The sequence below is a fragment of the Pogona vitticeps genome, chromosome 2 (genome assembly GCF_051106095.1).
Source record: "Pogona vitticeps strain Pit_001003342236 chromosome 2, PviZW2.1, whole genome shotgun sequence".
NCBI lineage: Eukaryota > Metazoa > Chordata > Lepidosauria > Squamata > Agamidae > Pogona > Pogona vitticeps.
In genome coordinates, this window is record NC_135784.1 from 2443683 (window position 1) to 2460071 (window position 16389).

The 16389-nt window shown below is 47.6% G+C and overlaps 4 protein-coding genes across 10 annotated transcripts in view; 1 reads left to right on the forward strand and 3 right to left on the reverse strand.

Annotated features, from left to right (window-relative positions):
* Window positions 1-6397, forward strand: part of LOC144587197 (uncharacterized) — a 28811-nt gene extending 22414 nt beyond the window's left edge. For 4 of the 5 annotated variants that reach the window (XM_078386936.1, XM_078386938.1, XM_078386937.1 and 1 more), the window contains 2 exons: window positions 90-179; window positions 772-6397. In XM_078386936.1, the coding sequence (XP_078243062.1) occupies window positions 1089-3410 (2322 nt within the window). In that variant the 5' untranslated portion in view covers window positions 90-179; window positions 772-1088 and the 3' untranslated portion in view covers window positions 3411-6397. Of the gene's footprint in view, window positions 1-89 lie in introns of all 5 variants that reach the window. The other variant, XM_078386940.1, reaches the window with a different exon arrangement.
* Window positions 1-16389, reverse strand: part of LOC144587217 (uncharacterized) — a 180537-nt gene that overhangs the window by 136309 nt on the left and 27839 nt on the right. The window lies entirely within an intron of this gene.
* The window catches only part of LOC144587301 (uncharacterized), a 161007-nt gene that overhangs the window by 68324 nt on the left and 76294 nt on the right, over window positions 1-16389 (reverse strand).
* The window catches only part of LOC144587191 (uncharacterized), a 116139-nt gene continuing 112125 nt past the window's right edge, over window positions 12376-16389 (reverse strand). For all 3 annotated transcript variants that reach the window (XR_013542396.1, XR_013542394.1, XR_013542395.1), the window contains one exon: window positions 12376-12829. The gene's annotated coding sequence lies outside the window, so the exon portion shown is untranslated. The remainder of the gene's footprint in view (window positions 12830-16389) is intronic.

Here is a 16389-nt window from a genome sequence, read left to right on the forward strand (position 1 = left end):
AGGAAGACACCTCCCGCAAGGAAATGTTTTTGATTTGCTTTATCCACAAAGCCTCCAGGTTGATCTTTTCTCTTTTTCTTTTCTCGTAGGCAGGAGTGAGATGGAAGTGATTTCTCTTTGCTTTATTTTGGGACCAAAAAGGAAGAACCAAATCCCAGATCCCTCCCAACTTTTCCCAGGTCAGTGAGATTTCAAGAGGTGGCTGAAGTAGCCTCCCCCCCCTCGCCACACACACACTCTCTCTCAGTTTCCCTGGCCCGGCAGGGATTTGAATCCAGGCCTCCTGGTTTCCAGTCTGCTACTCCCTCCAGCGACACCACACTGCCTCTCTGAACATGTGCAAAGTGGTGGTGTTTTGGGGTATGGTCTTCGTTGCATTTTGTTTAGGGTGTTTTTTTCAAAAACATCTTAATCCTGCTCACCCCAGCCCCATGCTCACCAAAGGCAGGTCCTGTTGACAAGAGGCAAACCTTGGTCGTCCTGATTTGGGGTGTGTGGGAGTTCCCCTTCAAGCCTTCCTTCTTGTTCCCCCAAGCCAGACTGGAGGGGGGGTTGCTTTGCACCCTAAATTCCTCAGTGAAGTTCCCCTCCCACCTGAAGGCAAAAGGAAAAACCTCAGGTCCAGCCTCACACCCACCCTGTTTCTCCTTCCTCACCTTTTTTGCCTGCATTTCCTTCCTCCTCTGTGACTCAGTCGCAGCCAGAATATATTTCTCCGTAGCCCAGCACCTTTCTGAGATGGTTGTTTCTCTTCTTTTTCTTATCTACCAGATGATGAACAGGAGAAGAACTGACCAGGAGGACCTGGGGCATCCGCTGCAGAAATATTTATTTATTTATTTATTGGACTTGTATACCGCCCCATAGCGCTACAAGCACTCTCCGGGCGGTTTACAATTTTAATTATACAGGCTACACATTGCACCCCCCCAGCAAGCTGGGTACTCATTTTACCGACCTCGGAAGGATGGAAGGCTGAGTCAACCTTGAGCCGGCTACTTGGGATTTGAACCCCAGGTCGTGAGCACAGTTTTAGCTGCAGTACAGCGTTTTAACCACTGCGCCACGAGGCTCATAAAGACATAAAGATGGAGGACAAAAGAGAATTGAAAATCCAACTGGGCAGGAATGGTTGTCACATGAAAGAACTCACGCAGGGGAGAAACAAAATAAATACATGTCACCTCAGTAGGCATCAAATAACTCATACCAAGGAGAAACTGTATCCATGTATAGAATGTGGAAAGAGCTTCAGTTACAGCAGTGTCCTGAGTAAACATCAAAGAACTCACACTGGGGAGAAACCATATACATGCATGGAATGTGGGAAGAGCTTCAGTCACAGCAGTGTCCTGAGTTCACATCAAAGAACTCACACTGGGGAGAAACCATATACATGCATGGAATGTGGGAAGAGCTTCACTCAGAGCAGTCACCTGAGTTCACATCAAAGAACTCACACTGGGGAGAAACCATATAAATGCATGGAATGTGGGAAGAGCTTCAGTCAGGGCAGTGCCCTGAGTTCACATCTAAGAACTCACACTGGGGAGAAACCATATACATGCATGGAATGTGGGAAGAGCTTCAGTCAGAACAGTCACCTGAGTAGACATCAAGGAACTCACATTGGGGAGAAACAATATAAATGCATGGAATGTGGAAAGAGATTCAGTCTGAGCAGTCACCTGAATTCCCATCAAAGAACTCACACTGTGGAGAAACCATATAAATGCATGGAATGTGGGAAGAGCTTCAGTCACAGCAGTGTCCTGAGTTCACATCAAAGAACTCACACTGGGGAGAAACCATATACATGCATGGAATGTGGGAAGAGCTTCAGTCAGAGCAGTCACCTGAGTTCACATCAAAGAACTCACACTGGGGAGAAATCGTATACATGCATGGAATGTGGGAAGAGCTTCAATCATAGCAGTCACCTGAGTAGACATCAAAGAACTCACACTGGGGAGAAACCATATACATGCATGGAATGTGGGAAGAGCTTCAGTCGGAGCAGTCACCTGAGTTCACATCAAAGAACTCACGCTGGGGAGAAACCATATACATTCATGGAATGTGGAAAGAGATTCAGTCTCAGCAGTCACCTGAATTCCCATCAAAGAACTCACACTGGGGAGAAACCATATAAATGCATGGAATGTGGGAAGAGCTTCAGTCACGGCAGTGCCCTGAGTTCACATCTAAGAACTCACACTGGGGAGAAACCATATACATGCATGGAATGTAGGAAGAGCTTCACTCAGAGCAGTCACCTGAGTTCACATCAAAGAACTCACACTGGGGAGAAACCATATACATGCATGGAATGTGGGAAGAGCTTCAGTCACGGCAATGCCCTGAGTTCACATCTAAGAACTCACACTGGGGAGAAACCATATACATGCATGGAATGTGGGAAGAGCTTCAGTCAGAGCAGTCACCTGAGTAGACATCAAGGAACTCACATTGGGGAGAAACAATATAAATGCATGGAATGTGGAAAGAGATTCAGTCTGAGCAGTCACCTGAATTCCCATCAAAGAACTCACACTGTGGAGAAACCATATAAATGCATGGAATGTGGGAAGAGCTTCAGTCACAGCAGTGTCCTGAGTTTACATCAAAGAACTCACACTGGGGAGAAACCATATACATGCATGGAATGTGGGAAGAGCTTCAGTCAGAGCAGTCACCTGAGTTCACATCAAAGAACCCACACTGGGGAGAAACCATATAAATGCATAGAATGTGGGAAGAGCTTCAGTCAGAGCAGTCACCTGAGTTCACATCAAAGAACCCACACTGGGGAGAAACCATATAAATGCATGGAATGTGGAAAGAGCTTCAGTCACAGCAGTGTCCTGAGTTCACATCAAAGAACTCACACTGGGGAGAAACCATATACATTCATGGAATGTGGGAAGAGCTTCAATCAGAAGGGTAACCTGAATTCCCATCAAAGAACTCATACTAGGGAGAAACCATATAAATGCATGGAATGTGGAAAGAGATTCAGTCTGAGCAGTCACCTGAATTCCCATCAAAGAACTCACACTGGGGAGAAACCATATAAATGCATGGAATGTGGGAAGAGCTTCAGTCACAGCACTGCCCTGAGTTCACATCAAAGAACTCACACTGGGGAGAGACCATATAAATGCATGGAATGTGGGAATAGCTTCAGTCAGAGCAGTTCCCTGAGTTTCCATCAAAGAACTCACACTGGGGAAAAATCATATAAATGCATAGAATGTGGGAAGAGCTTCAGTCAGAGCAGTCACCTGAGTTCACATCAAAGAACCCACACTGGGGAGAAACCATATAAATGCATGGAATGTGGAAAGATCTTTAGTCATACCAGGAGCCTTAGGTCCCATCTAAATATTCACACTGGGGAGAAAGCATAGAAATACACAGAATGTAAACAGAACTTCAGTAGGAGCAGTTACCTTTGTTCATATCAAATCGTATCAATGCATTGAATGTGGAAAGCCTCATTTAGACCTATAGCCTTAGTTATCATTGTCACAATGACCTCTACCTAAAGAGATCAGGTTTGTGGGTCAGGGAGTCACTGTGGGTGCAAAACAACATACTTAGTGCTTGAGGTAGGTGCTTGAGGCCTCCAAAACACGTAGTACAAGCCCCGTGGACAAGTCCGACTTAAAAGAAACCTTTGCTTATTTTCAAAGCAATAACCTATTCACTGAGTGCTTCCTTAGACAGCACAACAGCCTGAGCATGTAGGACCCCTCAGTATTACAGTAGCAATGAGTGACCTTCCCAAATCCTCACTACATGTATGTTTAATCCTGTTCAAGAGACTAGACCTCTGTTGAAGAATTAGATTTGTTTTCATTAAGAAAATAATGTAGTTTCATTAGAATACAGTTGTAACTTTAAGGACATACGCATTAGGCATATCTCACTGTTACAATGATTAAAATAAGTCTACTATTTCTAAGTAAAATAACAAGTAGAACCTAAGTTATCATCTTTGCTCTCTTTATATGTTAGCATCTAGAAAAGCCGGGTGATTTCTTCCTTCTCTTCTCTTTCAAAATGCAAACCTCTCACATTCCACTACATCCACTCTTAGATGAACAACCATTTTTCTACATATCTCTGGTCCATGTTCATGATGCTTCCAAGCTGTTAACCAATTAACTCCAAGTGGGTGTAACATAGTTCACTGTCTACATTTCACAAGAGAAGATCCAAGCCCCGGTGGCTGATCTTTATGCTCTGTTTCATCTTCTTTGGGCCTCCTGGGCCTTCCTTCCTTATCTTTGTGCCAGGCAAAGCAACTCAGCATAACAACCTCATGAGAACATTTCATTGCTTTTCAATTCATCTCACACAAGACCTACGTAACTGACTCCATATTTATATGATGACAAGTTCCAGTTTCCTCCTATTTCCTCACTCTCATCAAAAAACAGATGAGGCACAAACTATACAATCCATGGAATGTGGATTGAGCTTCATTTGGAGAGATAACCTTAGTTGTGTGCATTGTTTTAAAAGAATTAACTTTATGGGATGCAGATTTTTTTTAACCTATAACTTAACACTGCTTTTTAAAAGGTGCTTCAGAGGTGCATTAAAAGTGAAAGCTTTTAGAAAAATCGCAGCTAGGGATATAGTTTACATTGCAGCCCCTTGTTTTGGTACAAAAGCTGCTGATAAGTTAACAAGGCATAAGTAGCTCGTTCAGTTGTGTGCTAGTTTCCACTGGAAGGAATAGACAAGAAAATGCTAAAGTAATGTGAAACCGAGAGAAAAGAGAAAAATGAGTGAATGTTGAGGTCCGTTTGTGTTGTATTTAATTTATAACATTAATTAACAAAGGGATGGGAAAACTTGAGTTAAACCAAGGAGAATAATATACAGTGGTGCCCTGCATAGCTACATTAATCCGTACCGGATTAATCATCACTAAGTGAAATCATTGATAAACAGATCGAAAAAACCCATAGAAACACATTAAACTTAGTTTAATGCGTTCCTATGGGGCCCTAAACTCACCGTTCAGCGAGGATCCTCCATAGCGCTGCCATTTTCGCGCCCTCGGTAAGCGAGGGCAGGGCGCGAAAACGGTTGCGCCGGCCATTTTGGGCACGCAGCGGCCATTTTGTAACTGCCGATCAGCTGTTGAAAAAACATTGCATTGCGACGATCGGTAAGCGAAATGCTTACCGATCGTCGCAATGCGATGTTTAGCCTATCTAAACATCACAATGCGATCACTTTTGCGATCGCAAATGCAATGTCGCTATGTGGATTAGTCGTTAAACGGTGCAGTCGTTAAGCGAGGCACCACTGTATTGTACAATGGAAACTTTTACAGAATTTTATAAAATGAAAAAAAGATGATTTAAGGCTAACTGATGAAAGATTTATTGTTTCCATCAACAACTAGACATTTCTGTGCTATCGTATCGAGAGCATCCTGGTCTCTAAGGGCAGGTATTATTAAAAGAGAGCTGAAATTTTGTTCAGACTGTTGAGTTTTTCAAGCTCCAATCGCTTCAGGACCTGGACTGCACTGGATCAGAGTTGGCCCAATCCTTGGATTTTTCAACATCTGAGCTTCTCAGAGGCTTAGGAAGAGGTTGTTTTGCTGACAGTGAAAAACAAAGGGATATAAATAGAGATCACACGTGCAGACACACTGTTATTAGAAAGGAATGGAGAACCACACAAGATTTGTTTTCAGGGAGTAGAACAACAGACGATGGAACTGATGCAGGGTGAAATTCCTTAGAGAAGAGGAAAGATAACCATGTGGCAGTGACAGCCAGCAATGGATTTTACATACGGCTGGGTGAGAAGAACATGTTCTATGTGTTAACAACCTGCTTTGAACCAAATAATGCTTTTGACTTTGTATATATTTATTTTTAAAGTTTAAATACTTTTGCATGTTTTTCATTGACAATGATAAGGTGTTTTTGCTTTTTATAGTTGTATTCTTAGAAACTTTGAAGTGTCCTGAAGATGTATTCTGTGTCTTTCTACATTTTGAGCTCTGGTGTTTTAATGTCTCTATATTTTTAATTCAAACATGTCTTAAAATTTGCCCATAACCTAAGTTTAAATACCCACATCTTTTTACAAGGTGCAAGGATGTATTTTAAGTATCTTACAGTTTCTGCATGTGTGTGTGTGTTTAGTCGTTTAGTCGTGTCCGACTCTTCGTGACCCCATGGACCAGAGCACGCCAGGCCCTCCTGTCTTCTACTGCCTCCCGGAGTTGTGTCAGGTTCATGTTGGTTGCTTCACAGTAGTTTCTGCATAACGTACAGTTTTTTCCTATTTTTTTGGATTTAGTATATTTTAAGTATGGAACCTAGAAATGATGCCAATAAAAGAACTTGTACAGAATTAAGAAGTTTTGGAATTGCCTGGAATCATTGCAACCATGGAAAGACTTCTTATGAGACATCCAGATGAGTCTTGTGACAGCCTCCTCATACGTCACAAAGGAGGTGCCACGTCACTCTCACACACTCACTCTATTCACGCTGCCACCAACCATTCCCTCAAATGACTCTTCAGACTAAAAATTGATTTTGAAACTAAAAACTTATGTTTATTGGTTACAGCGAAAGGAATGGTAAATCACTTTAATAACTCAAATCATAAGGCAATCAATGTAATAAAGTATCACTCACTCACACACTCTCTCACAGACCCTCACTATATAGCACAGTTCTTCACAATAGGAACAAACCCTAACACCCTAACCGGTCCCTAACCAGTCCCTATCTCAAGCACTCACACGCATTCACGACCCTTATATACATTGGCTCCACCCCTTATGTCCCACCTTCCGTCACGCTATTGGCAGATGACATGCTGCTACAGCAATGACGGACAGGTGGCTTCCCAGCTACCATAACAAGTCTCGTCATGGATTGTCTTTGTGAGGGAGAAGGTCAGGATGAACTCATGCTGACTGGAGTGCCGTCCTTTCCTGAGGAGAGGATGGAGAAGCTCATAAAGCCCCAGAGAAAGAACATATGACCCATCAGAAAAGCGGCAGCTCCATGGAGAGAACGGGATGAGATATCAGATGAGAAGGGTCACAGAGAAATTCGTGTCAGCTTCTAGTTATGACTGCTTTTTTTCCTAGGTGTTTTATGGTGGCTGCTTTATAATCAGCGGTTCTTAGAGGTCTTCAGCCAGTCCCTTCAACACTCTTGGATGCAGTTCAACAAGCTGACATGCGGGACAAATGCAGATGTGTTGGAAACATTCTTAGCTACCTGGGTCTGCCAATAACCTTTAATTAGATCAATTTTGCTGATATATTGGGCATTTGCCAGGGTCTCCATGGAGATATCCATCCATGGCATAGAGCAGTGACAGTGAACTTTTTTGGTCCAGAGTGCCCAAAATGGGTAAAAAGAAAAAACCCAGCGGGTAGCAAGCAGTGGTAGCAGAAGTGGATCAGGGTATAACATTGTTTGAGGACAACACTACATGCATACAGATGGCAACCACAGGAAAATATGAGAAGCAGAAGCAAAGACATTGATATAAAATAGCACAATGTTAGAGAGGCAGTAAAAGAAAAACGAATTCAACTGCAGTATTGTGAAACAGAAAATAATGTGGCAGACATTCTAACTGAACTACTGAATGTGCAAAGACAGAACTAACTGAAGAGTTGGGAATACGTTCTGCTCAGGTGTAAATTAGGAGGGGTGTCAAGGATAATTTCCATACTGAGCCTATGGTAATCAGCACCCATATTTTACAAGTGTGCAAAATGCTGAACCATGCAGTCTGGGATCATGCGATCCGACAGGTCACAGTGGAGAGTTCGGACTAAACACAATCCACCTGGAGTAGGAACTGGCAAGCCACTCCACTATTCCGGCCGCCTACCTTTTTCCAAGCGACTGGGGGGTGAACGAAGAGTTTTTCCCAGAGGGGGGATCTCAACCCTATCTGAATATCCCCCACGCAAAGGAGGAGAGCACAGGGAGGGGGGGAAAGAAGGGGGAAGCCCTCCCCTTGCAAGCCAGATCCCGCCGTGCAAACCAAGGTAGAAACTGATTTGTGATCCGGATTGCCCGGAGGAGACCCCCCTCCCCTCCCCTCTCCTTGGGGAGTCCCTTATTCGGCTCTTCCCCCCGCCTCCCCAAGGAAGGGCAGCCAGAGTGAAGCAAGCGGGAAACTCACGAGGAGTCCTCCTTGGAAGAGAGTCCACCTGTGACCATAGAGGTGGTGAGGGAAAGAGGGGCCAGGAGCAGATTCCCTCTTTCAGTTCCTGTTTGGAAAGCCCCATGGCGGGAGGGGAGAAGGAGGGGAAGGGAAAGACCGGGATGGGCTTTGGGTGGGACCCTGAGATTTAGGGGGGGCGAAGAGCAGGATCCCCCTCTCAGGGACAGAGCAGCCCCCCTTCCCAAGGGGGAACCCGAGGCTGCCTCTGCCTGGGAGGTGGGGAGGGATCATCGAGCACCTCCTGCTTGGCTGCCCCCCACAGATCTCTCTAGGGCCTTTTCAGGAGGAGGAAGGGGGTGGGCTGTGGAGGCCCCCCGCCCTCCGAGGCCTTTCCTGCCTATGAGGTCGACCTCCTTCTGGGGTCATGGGGGCTCTTGAAGGGGGGGTATCTCGTCGTTGTGTGTCTGCTCCAAGTGGAGCCGATTTAGATTCAGCGTTGTTTCTATTGTCAGAATTTAGAAGAGGGGAGTGATACCTGCATATAGCAGAAATTAAGTTTCATTCCTGGTCTAGGGAGTAGAAAATTTTATTCTATATATTACATTGTTACATTCTATACATTACATTGTTAGACACTTTCCTATTCTTTTGGTATTTGTCTTAAGTCAAAAGGGAGCGTGTCCCTTAAGTCAAAGGTTTCCCACTATTTATTTAAAATATGTTTACCCCGCCTTCCTCCTTAAAAAGGACCCAAGGCAGTTTAGGTACATCATTAAAAGGCAACATTCAAAAGTGAGAAACAGCAAGACTTCACACCTTAAAATGAATCAAACCAAAACCACACGAGGGCTGGACCGGACCCTCTGTTCTCACAGAAGCCTTCGTTATTTTTGGTCCCTTCGAGGACCCCAACGCAGGGAGGGAGGCGTCTCCAAAAGGTCTCCTCGGCCTCTGTGGCCCCTCCCTGGGCCAAGGGCCTTGTGTGTCTTGGGGTTGCCCACCCAGGGCGGGCCGAGTTCAGGTCTCAGGACTTTTCTCGCCTGCTGTCTTCCAACCCCCCAACCTCCCTTAGGCTTCGCTCTTCCCTTGGAGCCCACTGCCAACTTCACAGAGCCTTGCAGGTGTAGCAACTGAGAGTGGGTCGGGGGGGTCTGGGTGTCAGGGCAGCCCCTGCTGGAAAGCAAAGCGTTTTGTGATTCCCTTGGTCTAGAAGGGACCCTTCGGAGCCATTCACTCTGCAAAAGACCTGCCAGGAGAGGGAAACCCTGCAGATCCAGAGGGGCTGCGTCGCCTTAATATCCGGTCCTTCTCTCCTCCTGCCCTCCCTGTGGAAGGACAGGAGCCTCTTTCCAAAGCCCCTTCTTTCCTCCACCCTACGGAGGGCTGCGAAGGGGAGGCAGGAGGGCGAATCCCTAGGAGGAAGAAGGAGGATCCAGGGGGGCAGGTCTTTTGCACAGCCGATGGCCCTGAATGGCGCCTCCAGGACCCAAAGACCAGACCCGTTTTGGCCCTGCGGGAAGAAGGACGTCCAAAGGGGAGACCCTTTCCTGGGGAGACTGATCTCCCTTTCAGCCCCCCCCCCCAACATAGGAAAGATCCCATGGAGGGAAGTCCACCCCATTTCTCTCTCTCTCTCTCTCTCTCCCACCTCCTCCCCCAGGCCTGTCTCTGATCCTGGCCCCCTTCCTTGGCCCCCACTTTAACCAAGCGATTCGGGGGGGGGCGAGGAGTGTTTCCCGGCTGGGGGGGGATCTCAACCCTATCTGAATATCGTCCCCACAAGGAGGAGAGCGGAGGGAGGGGGGGAAGAAGAAGGCAGAAGCCCCCCCCTTGCAAGCCGGAGCCTGCCGTGCTAACCACCCGGATTGCCCGGAGGAGGCACCCCTCCCCTCCCCTCTCCTTGGGGAGTCCCTTATCCGGCTCTTCCCCACCACCACCACCTCCCCAAGGAGTGAAGCAAGGAGGAAACTCACGAGAGGAGTCCTCCTTCTTTGGGAAGAGCGTCCGCCTGACACCATAGAGGTGGCGGGGGAGGGAAGGAGGGGCCAGGAGGAGAGAGAGATTCCCTCTTCCGGTTCCTGTTTGGAAAGCGCCGCGGTGGCAGGGCGGAGGGAAGGAGGGGGAGGGAGAAGAAGGGAAAGACGGGGGGGGGGCGTTCAGGAGGGACCCCCACATTTAGGTGGGGCGAAGGGCAGGACCCCCCTCTCAGGGACGGAGCAGGCCCCCCTTCTGCCTGGGGGGGGCGGGGAGGGATCGCCGGGAAAGGCAAAGGATCCAATGAGTTCCAAGTTCGACAACAAGGGGGCGCAAGGGGGGCTGTGCGGGCTGGAGGGGGGAGATCACGTGACCCTCGCTTCTACGCCCGACTCGGAGGAGGGAGACAAGAGGGGGGGAACCTAGAGCTACGAAAGAGGAAGAGAGAGACGCGCCACTGCTCGGAGCTCCTCCTCGAGAGTTAATTTCTCTCCCCCTGAAAAGACGAAAAGGGGGGAAGGGGGCTGCCATCTTCCTTATTACCCCCCCCAAAGACAACCCCCCTTTCTTTTCTGTGGGGTTCCTCCCCTCCCCTCCGCCCCCTTCCCTCCATTCATGACACCGTTTGGGTTGGAGGGGGGAACCTTTTAGGCATCCTTCAGTCTCGAAAGACTATGGTAGCGTGCTCTGTATGGAGGACTTGGAACAGCATCTAGTGTGGCTGAGGAGGCCGATTCGAGAGTGACCATCCCCTCCACACTGAAGACAAATCCAAGCTGTCCCCTGTCCAGCTCCCTGGTTTTGCTGCTTTTGTGACTGCCTCTTTGCCTCGGCCTGCTGGACAAGGGTCTCTTCAAATTGGGAGAGGCCGTGATGCACTGCCTGCCTCTAGGCTGAACGCTCAGATGTCAGGGTTTCCCATCTGTTGAGGTCCATTCCTAAGGCCTTCAGATCTCGCTTGCAGATATCCTTGTATCGCAGCCGTGGTCTCTCTCTGGGGCAATTTCGCTGCACTAATTCTCCATACAGGAGATCCTTTGGAATCCGACCATCAGCCATTCTCACGACGTGCCCAAGCCAACGTAGACGTTGCTGTTTCAGTAATGTGTACATGCTGAAAATTCCGACTCATTCTAGGACTACTCTGTTTGGAACTTTGTCCTGCCAGGTGATACCAAAAATCCGTCAGAGGCAACGCATATGGAAGGTGTTCAGCTTCCTCTCCTGCCGTGCACAAATGGTCCAGGACTCACTACAGTACAGGAGTGTGCTCAGGACACAGGCTCTATAGACCTGGATCTTCGTATGTGTCGTCAGCTTCTTATTGAGCCATACTCTCTTTGTGAGTCTAGAGAACATGGTGGCTGCTTTCCCAATGCGTTTATCCAGCTCGACATCCAGAGACAGGGTGTCAGAGATGGTTGAGCCAAGGTACACAAAGTCATGAACAACTTCCAATTCTTGTGTGGAGATGGTAATAGAGGGAGGGGAGTCCACGCCCTGGCCCATGACTTGTGTTTTCTTCAGGCTGATTGTTAGTCCAAAGTCTTGGCAGGCCTTGCTAAAACGATTCATGAGTTGTTGGAGGTCTTCGGCAGATCATCGGTGAAGAGGAAGTCCTGCATGCATTTCAGCTGAACTTTGGTCTTTGCTCTCAATCTAGAGAGATTAAAGAGATTTCCGTCTGATCTAGTCCGGAGATAGACAACCTCGGTTGCAGTTCCAAAGGCCTGCTTCAGCATGACAGCAAAAAAGATCCCAAAAAGTGTTGGTGCGAGGACACAGCCCTGTTTCACTTCGCTTCGGATGTCAAAGGGGTCTGATGTTGAGCCGTCAAAAACTACAGTGCCCTTCATTCCCTCATGGAAAGATCTGATGATGTTGAGGAGACGAGGTGGACCTAGAGCTACGAAAAAAGAGGAGAGAAGGAGCGCCTCTCCTCTTTTTTGTGCCTTTCTCCAAACCGGAAACGGCAGGAGGCCCCGTCTGTCTCCTCCCGTCTCTATGGTCTCTTGAGGCGGGGGGGGGCAGAGGGGGCGCGTGCAAAAGGAGCCTCCTCGGGAGTTTCCCACCTGCAAGGAGGTGAGCCTTAGAGGGGAGGGAGCAGAATATTGGGGAGGGAGGGAGGGGGGCTGTGACAAACCCAGACCTACTGGGATCTGCCACACAGTTACACTAAGCTGCCACCAACCATTCCCTGTAAGAAGTCACACAGACCAGGGATGGATTTTTAAACAAATAAAGAATAAGGTTTATTTAAACACAACACACAGGAAAATAAAATAATCAGGTGAATAGGATAAAGTAACGTGGCTTATTCTCATTCATACATGCATACAGTTTGGTTCACCCAGAACCCTTAACTTGAAGCACAGACCCTGAACCTATCAGTTCTGGCTAACCAACAGACACCTGAACCTATCAGGTTGGTACTCTGACACACAGAAGTACCCTGTCTGACACACAGACTCCCACAACAGCTTCTTCTTCCCAGCTGCTGCTTCGTCACACCCCAGTGTCTCTCAGTGTCTCTCAGCATCTACCTCTCACCACACAGGCATCACATATTTATACAGTACAGCCCCTCCTCCTGATGTCCCGCCTTCCACTCCCCATAGGATGGAACTTTCCCTCCAAACCCATGACAGACAGGTAACATCAGTGCTGTATGTAACACCTCCCCTCTTTATAAGTTGTTTTGTAGGGGGAAAGCTAACGTGCTTTTCACCAAAAAACAACCTGTATAAAATACACAACAACAGTTATACATACCATATTATACTTACTCATACTTACATTCTAAGTTAAACCATAGCAAATAGGCATTTAAACATTTACCATATACATTACATCAATTTACCTTTATTCATACAAACCAAATTCAAAACCAGGTACATTTACTTTTTGTCATCATTATATACACATAGTCCATGTTTCTTTCGCCGTCTTCATTCTTCAGGTCTTCTTGATAAGGCGTCAGCAACACAGTTCACTGACCCTCTGACCACCTTCACTTCAAAGTCATAGTCCTGTAGGTTTAAAGCCCACCTCATAAGTTTGCTATTGTGGGTTTTCATTGTCTTTAACCATTGCAATGGTGAATGGTCAGTACACAGAATAAAATGTCTTCCCCAGATGTAAGGCTTGGCCTTCTGGATCGCGTAGACTATGGCCAAACACTCCTTCTCCACGGTTGCCAAATGTCTCTCACCTTTTTGAAGTTTCCTACTCAGGTAGGACACTGGATGCTGGTCACCATTCTCATCCTCCTGGCACAGAACTGCTCCTACCCCGCTGTTAGACGCATCGGTGTAGATGATGAACTCCCGGTCGAAGTCTGGAGCCCGCAGCACAGGATAGTTGATTAACGCCTCCTTCAACCTCTGGAACGCCGCCTCACAGTCGCTGGTCCACGGGATGCGGTCATCAGCCGTCTTCCTCGTCAGATCGGTCAGCGGAGCCGCAATCTCGCTAAACCTCGGGATGAACTTTCTGTAGTAGCCCACCAACCCAAGAAATGATTTGACCTTTTTCTTGGTGTTGGGTCTAGGCCAATCACGAACAGCTTCTATTTTGGCCTCCAGGGGTTTTATCATTCCTCCCCCTACCATGTGACCCAAGTATTTTATTTCTGGGCTACCCAGCTGACACTTGCTGGCCTTTACTGTTAGCCCTGCTGCACTTAACCTCTGCAGCACTAACTCCAGGTGTAACAGGTGATCTTCCCAGGTATTACTGAAGATCCCTATGTCGTCAATGTAGGCCACTGTAAAGTCACTGAGCCCTGCCAAGGTCTGGTCCATCAGCCTTTGGAATGTGGCTGGTGCATTTCTGAGACCAAAGCTCAGGACTCGAAACTCATAGAGACCAAAAGGGCTGCAAAAGGCAGTCTTTTCTTGATCCCTGGGATCAATTCTTAATTGCCAATATCCCTTTACCAGGTCCAATGATGAGATGAACCGACAACCCCCTATGGTTTCAATCAGGTTGTCTAGCCTGGGCATTGGGTAGGCATCAGGAGTGGTTACACGGTTTAATTTCCTGTAATCGACACAAAACCTAATGCTCCCATCAGGCTTGTCCACAAGGACTATCGGAGAGGACCAAGGACTAGAAGAGGGGACGATTATGTTCTCCCTCAGCATTTCGTCCAACTCCTTCCGCACCTTGTCCCTATAGGGTCCCGTTACTCGGTATGGGGATACTGCCTGCGGGGGTGCATCCCCTGTGTGGATCCGATGCATCACTCCCTTCACTATCCCCGGCTTGTTGGAAAACACCTGTTGATATTTACTAAGCAGCATTTTTAGTTCTTGCTGCTGGTCTTGGGTGAGTGCAGGACTGATTTTTACCTCCTCTGGGTTGTATCTTACTTCCCCTCTACCCTCCCAGAAGGGTAATTCCGCTTCCTCACTCTCAGCTGCTTTTATCGCGAACAAAACCCTCTGTTCCCCTCTGTAGTAGGGTTTTAGGGCATTCACATGAACCACCCTCCTTGCTTGGTTCTCCTCCTGCTCTATTAGGTAATTCAGGTCTGACATCTTGGAAATGACCCTATATGGTCCTGCCCATTTGAGCTGCAGTTTATTCTCTCTGCAGGGCCTAAGCCAAAGCACTTCCTCCCCTGGGTCAAAGTGCCTCTCTCTAGCTTTGTGGTCATACCATGTTTTCTGTCTGACCTTCTGAGCTTGCAGGTTTTCTGCTGCCAGCTCTAGATTTCTCCTTAGGTCATTCATCAAGGTGTCTATGTAAGTCACAACGTCTTGTGGGTCATCCTGGGTGATCTGCTCCCAATTTTGTTTGATCAAATCAAGGGGCTCTTTCACCCCTAAGTGTGCAGCAAACATGTCAGAGTGACCCCTTTGTAAGATCATGGGGCGATACTTTTCAGGTACCACCAGCTGACTTCTGATCCCATCTCCCCCTTTTGAGATGTTCCTCAGGGTCTCTCTATATAAAATCCCCTTTTTCTCCAGAAATCTCACTGGGGTTTCAGGTGTTAGCTGGGCGTCAGTCACCTGTTCAAAACACTTTTGGAGAGTGGCGTCTGCCTTTTGCTCTTGTCCAAATCTGCTGTCTGTGGTTAAGGTTTCCACCACAGCTTCTGAACTCCCCTCTGCTTCCGTCTCTGGCTCATCATTACCCCCTTGAACTGTCCCTGTGGTGGCTTGTGAGCGTGTAATCACTAGCACCCGTTTCACATGTTCAGCCAGGTCATTTCCCACGAGCACGGCTGCTGGCAGAGTCGATGAAATCGCTAGCCGCCAAGCTCCCCTCCAGCCTTGAAAGTTGACAGGTACCTCTGCTACTGGCAGAGAGATTACCTGCCCCTCAATCCCTGCCACCTTCATGCTCTCATTTGGGATTATAAACTCCCTAGGAATAATATCTGGATGGCACAGGGTTACCTGGGAACAAGTGTCCCGCAGCCCCCTATACTGCCGGTCAAGTATTCCTACGTCCACCCCTGCTGTCTCAAACAACTGAGAATCTGTTTTCACCAGCAAGCAGCGCTTTACCTCCACAAGAGGACCATTTTCCTCAGCCTGATCAGCAGAGGTAGCTGTTCCAGACTGAGTAGCCATGGCAACCGGCTCCCTCAGTGACACTGAGCCTTGCTCTTTCTGGACACAGAACACAGCTTTTGGCTTGGTCCCACTAGAATTCTGAGGCACCATTCCTTTTAGCTGCTTCAATTTCTCACACTCTGAGATTAGATGACCCTTTCCCTGACAGAAATAACATTTTCTGGTGTATTTTGATTCTCTCTCATCTTGTTTGGGTTTTCCCTCCAAAATCTGAGGTCTTGGTTTCATGTCTGAGGGCTTCCCTTCACCATGGGCCCCTCCCCCTTGCTGGCTTTTCCCTGGACCCTGAGAGTACTTGCTGTAGGTTTCTTTGGGTTTACCTACAGATTTCCCCTCACCCAAGGGCTTTCTTATTTGGGAAATAAAATCTGCAATCTCTGCGGCTTCTGCCACAGACCTCGGTTTCCTTTCCCTCACCTGGAATTTCAATTCCCCATGCAGGACTGAATAGAACTGTTCCAGCGCTATCAAATCTTTAAGCTGCTCATAGGTCTCTGTCCCTTCCTGCGATAGCCATTTCTCAAGCAGCCTCACCAATTGGGCCCCCACTTGGGTAAAAGTCTGCTCTGGCTTCTTGGTGAGGGACCTGAATCTTTGTCTCAGCTGCTCCGCATTTATCCCATGTCTGGCAAACACCAGTTTTTTAAAC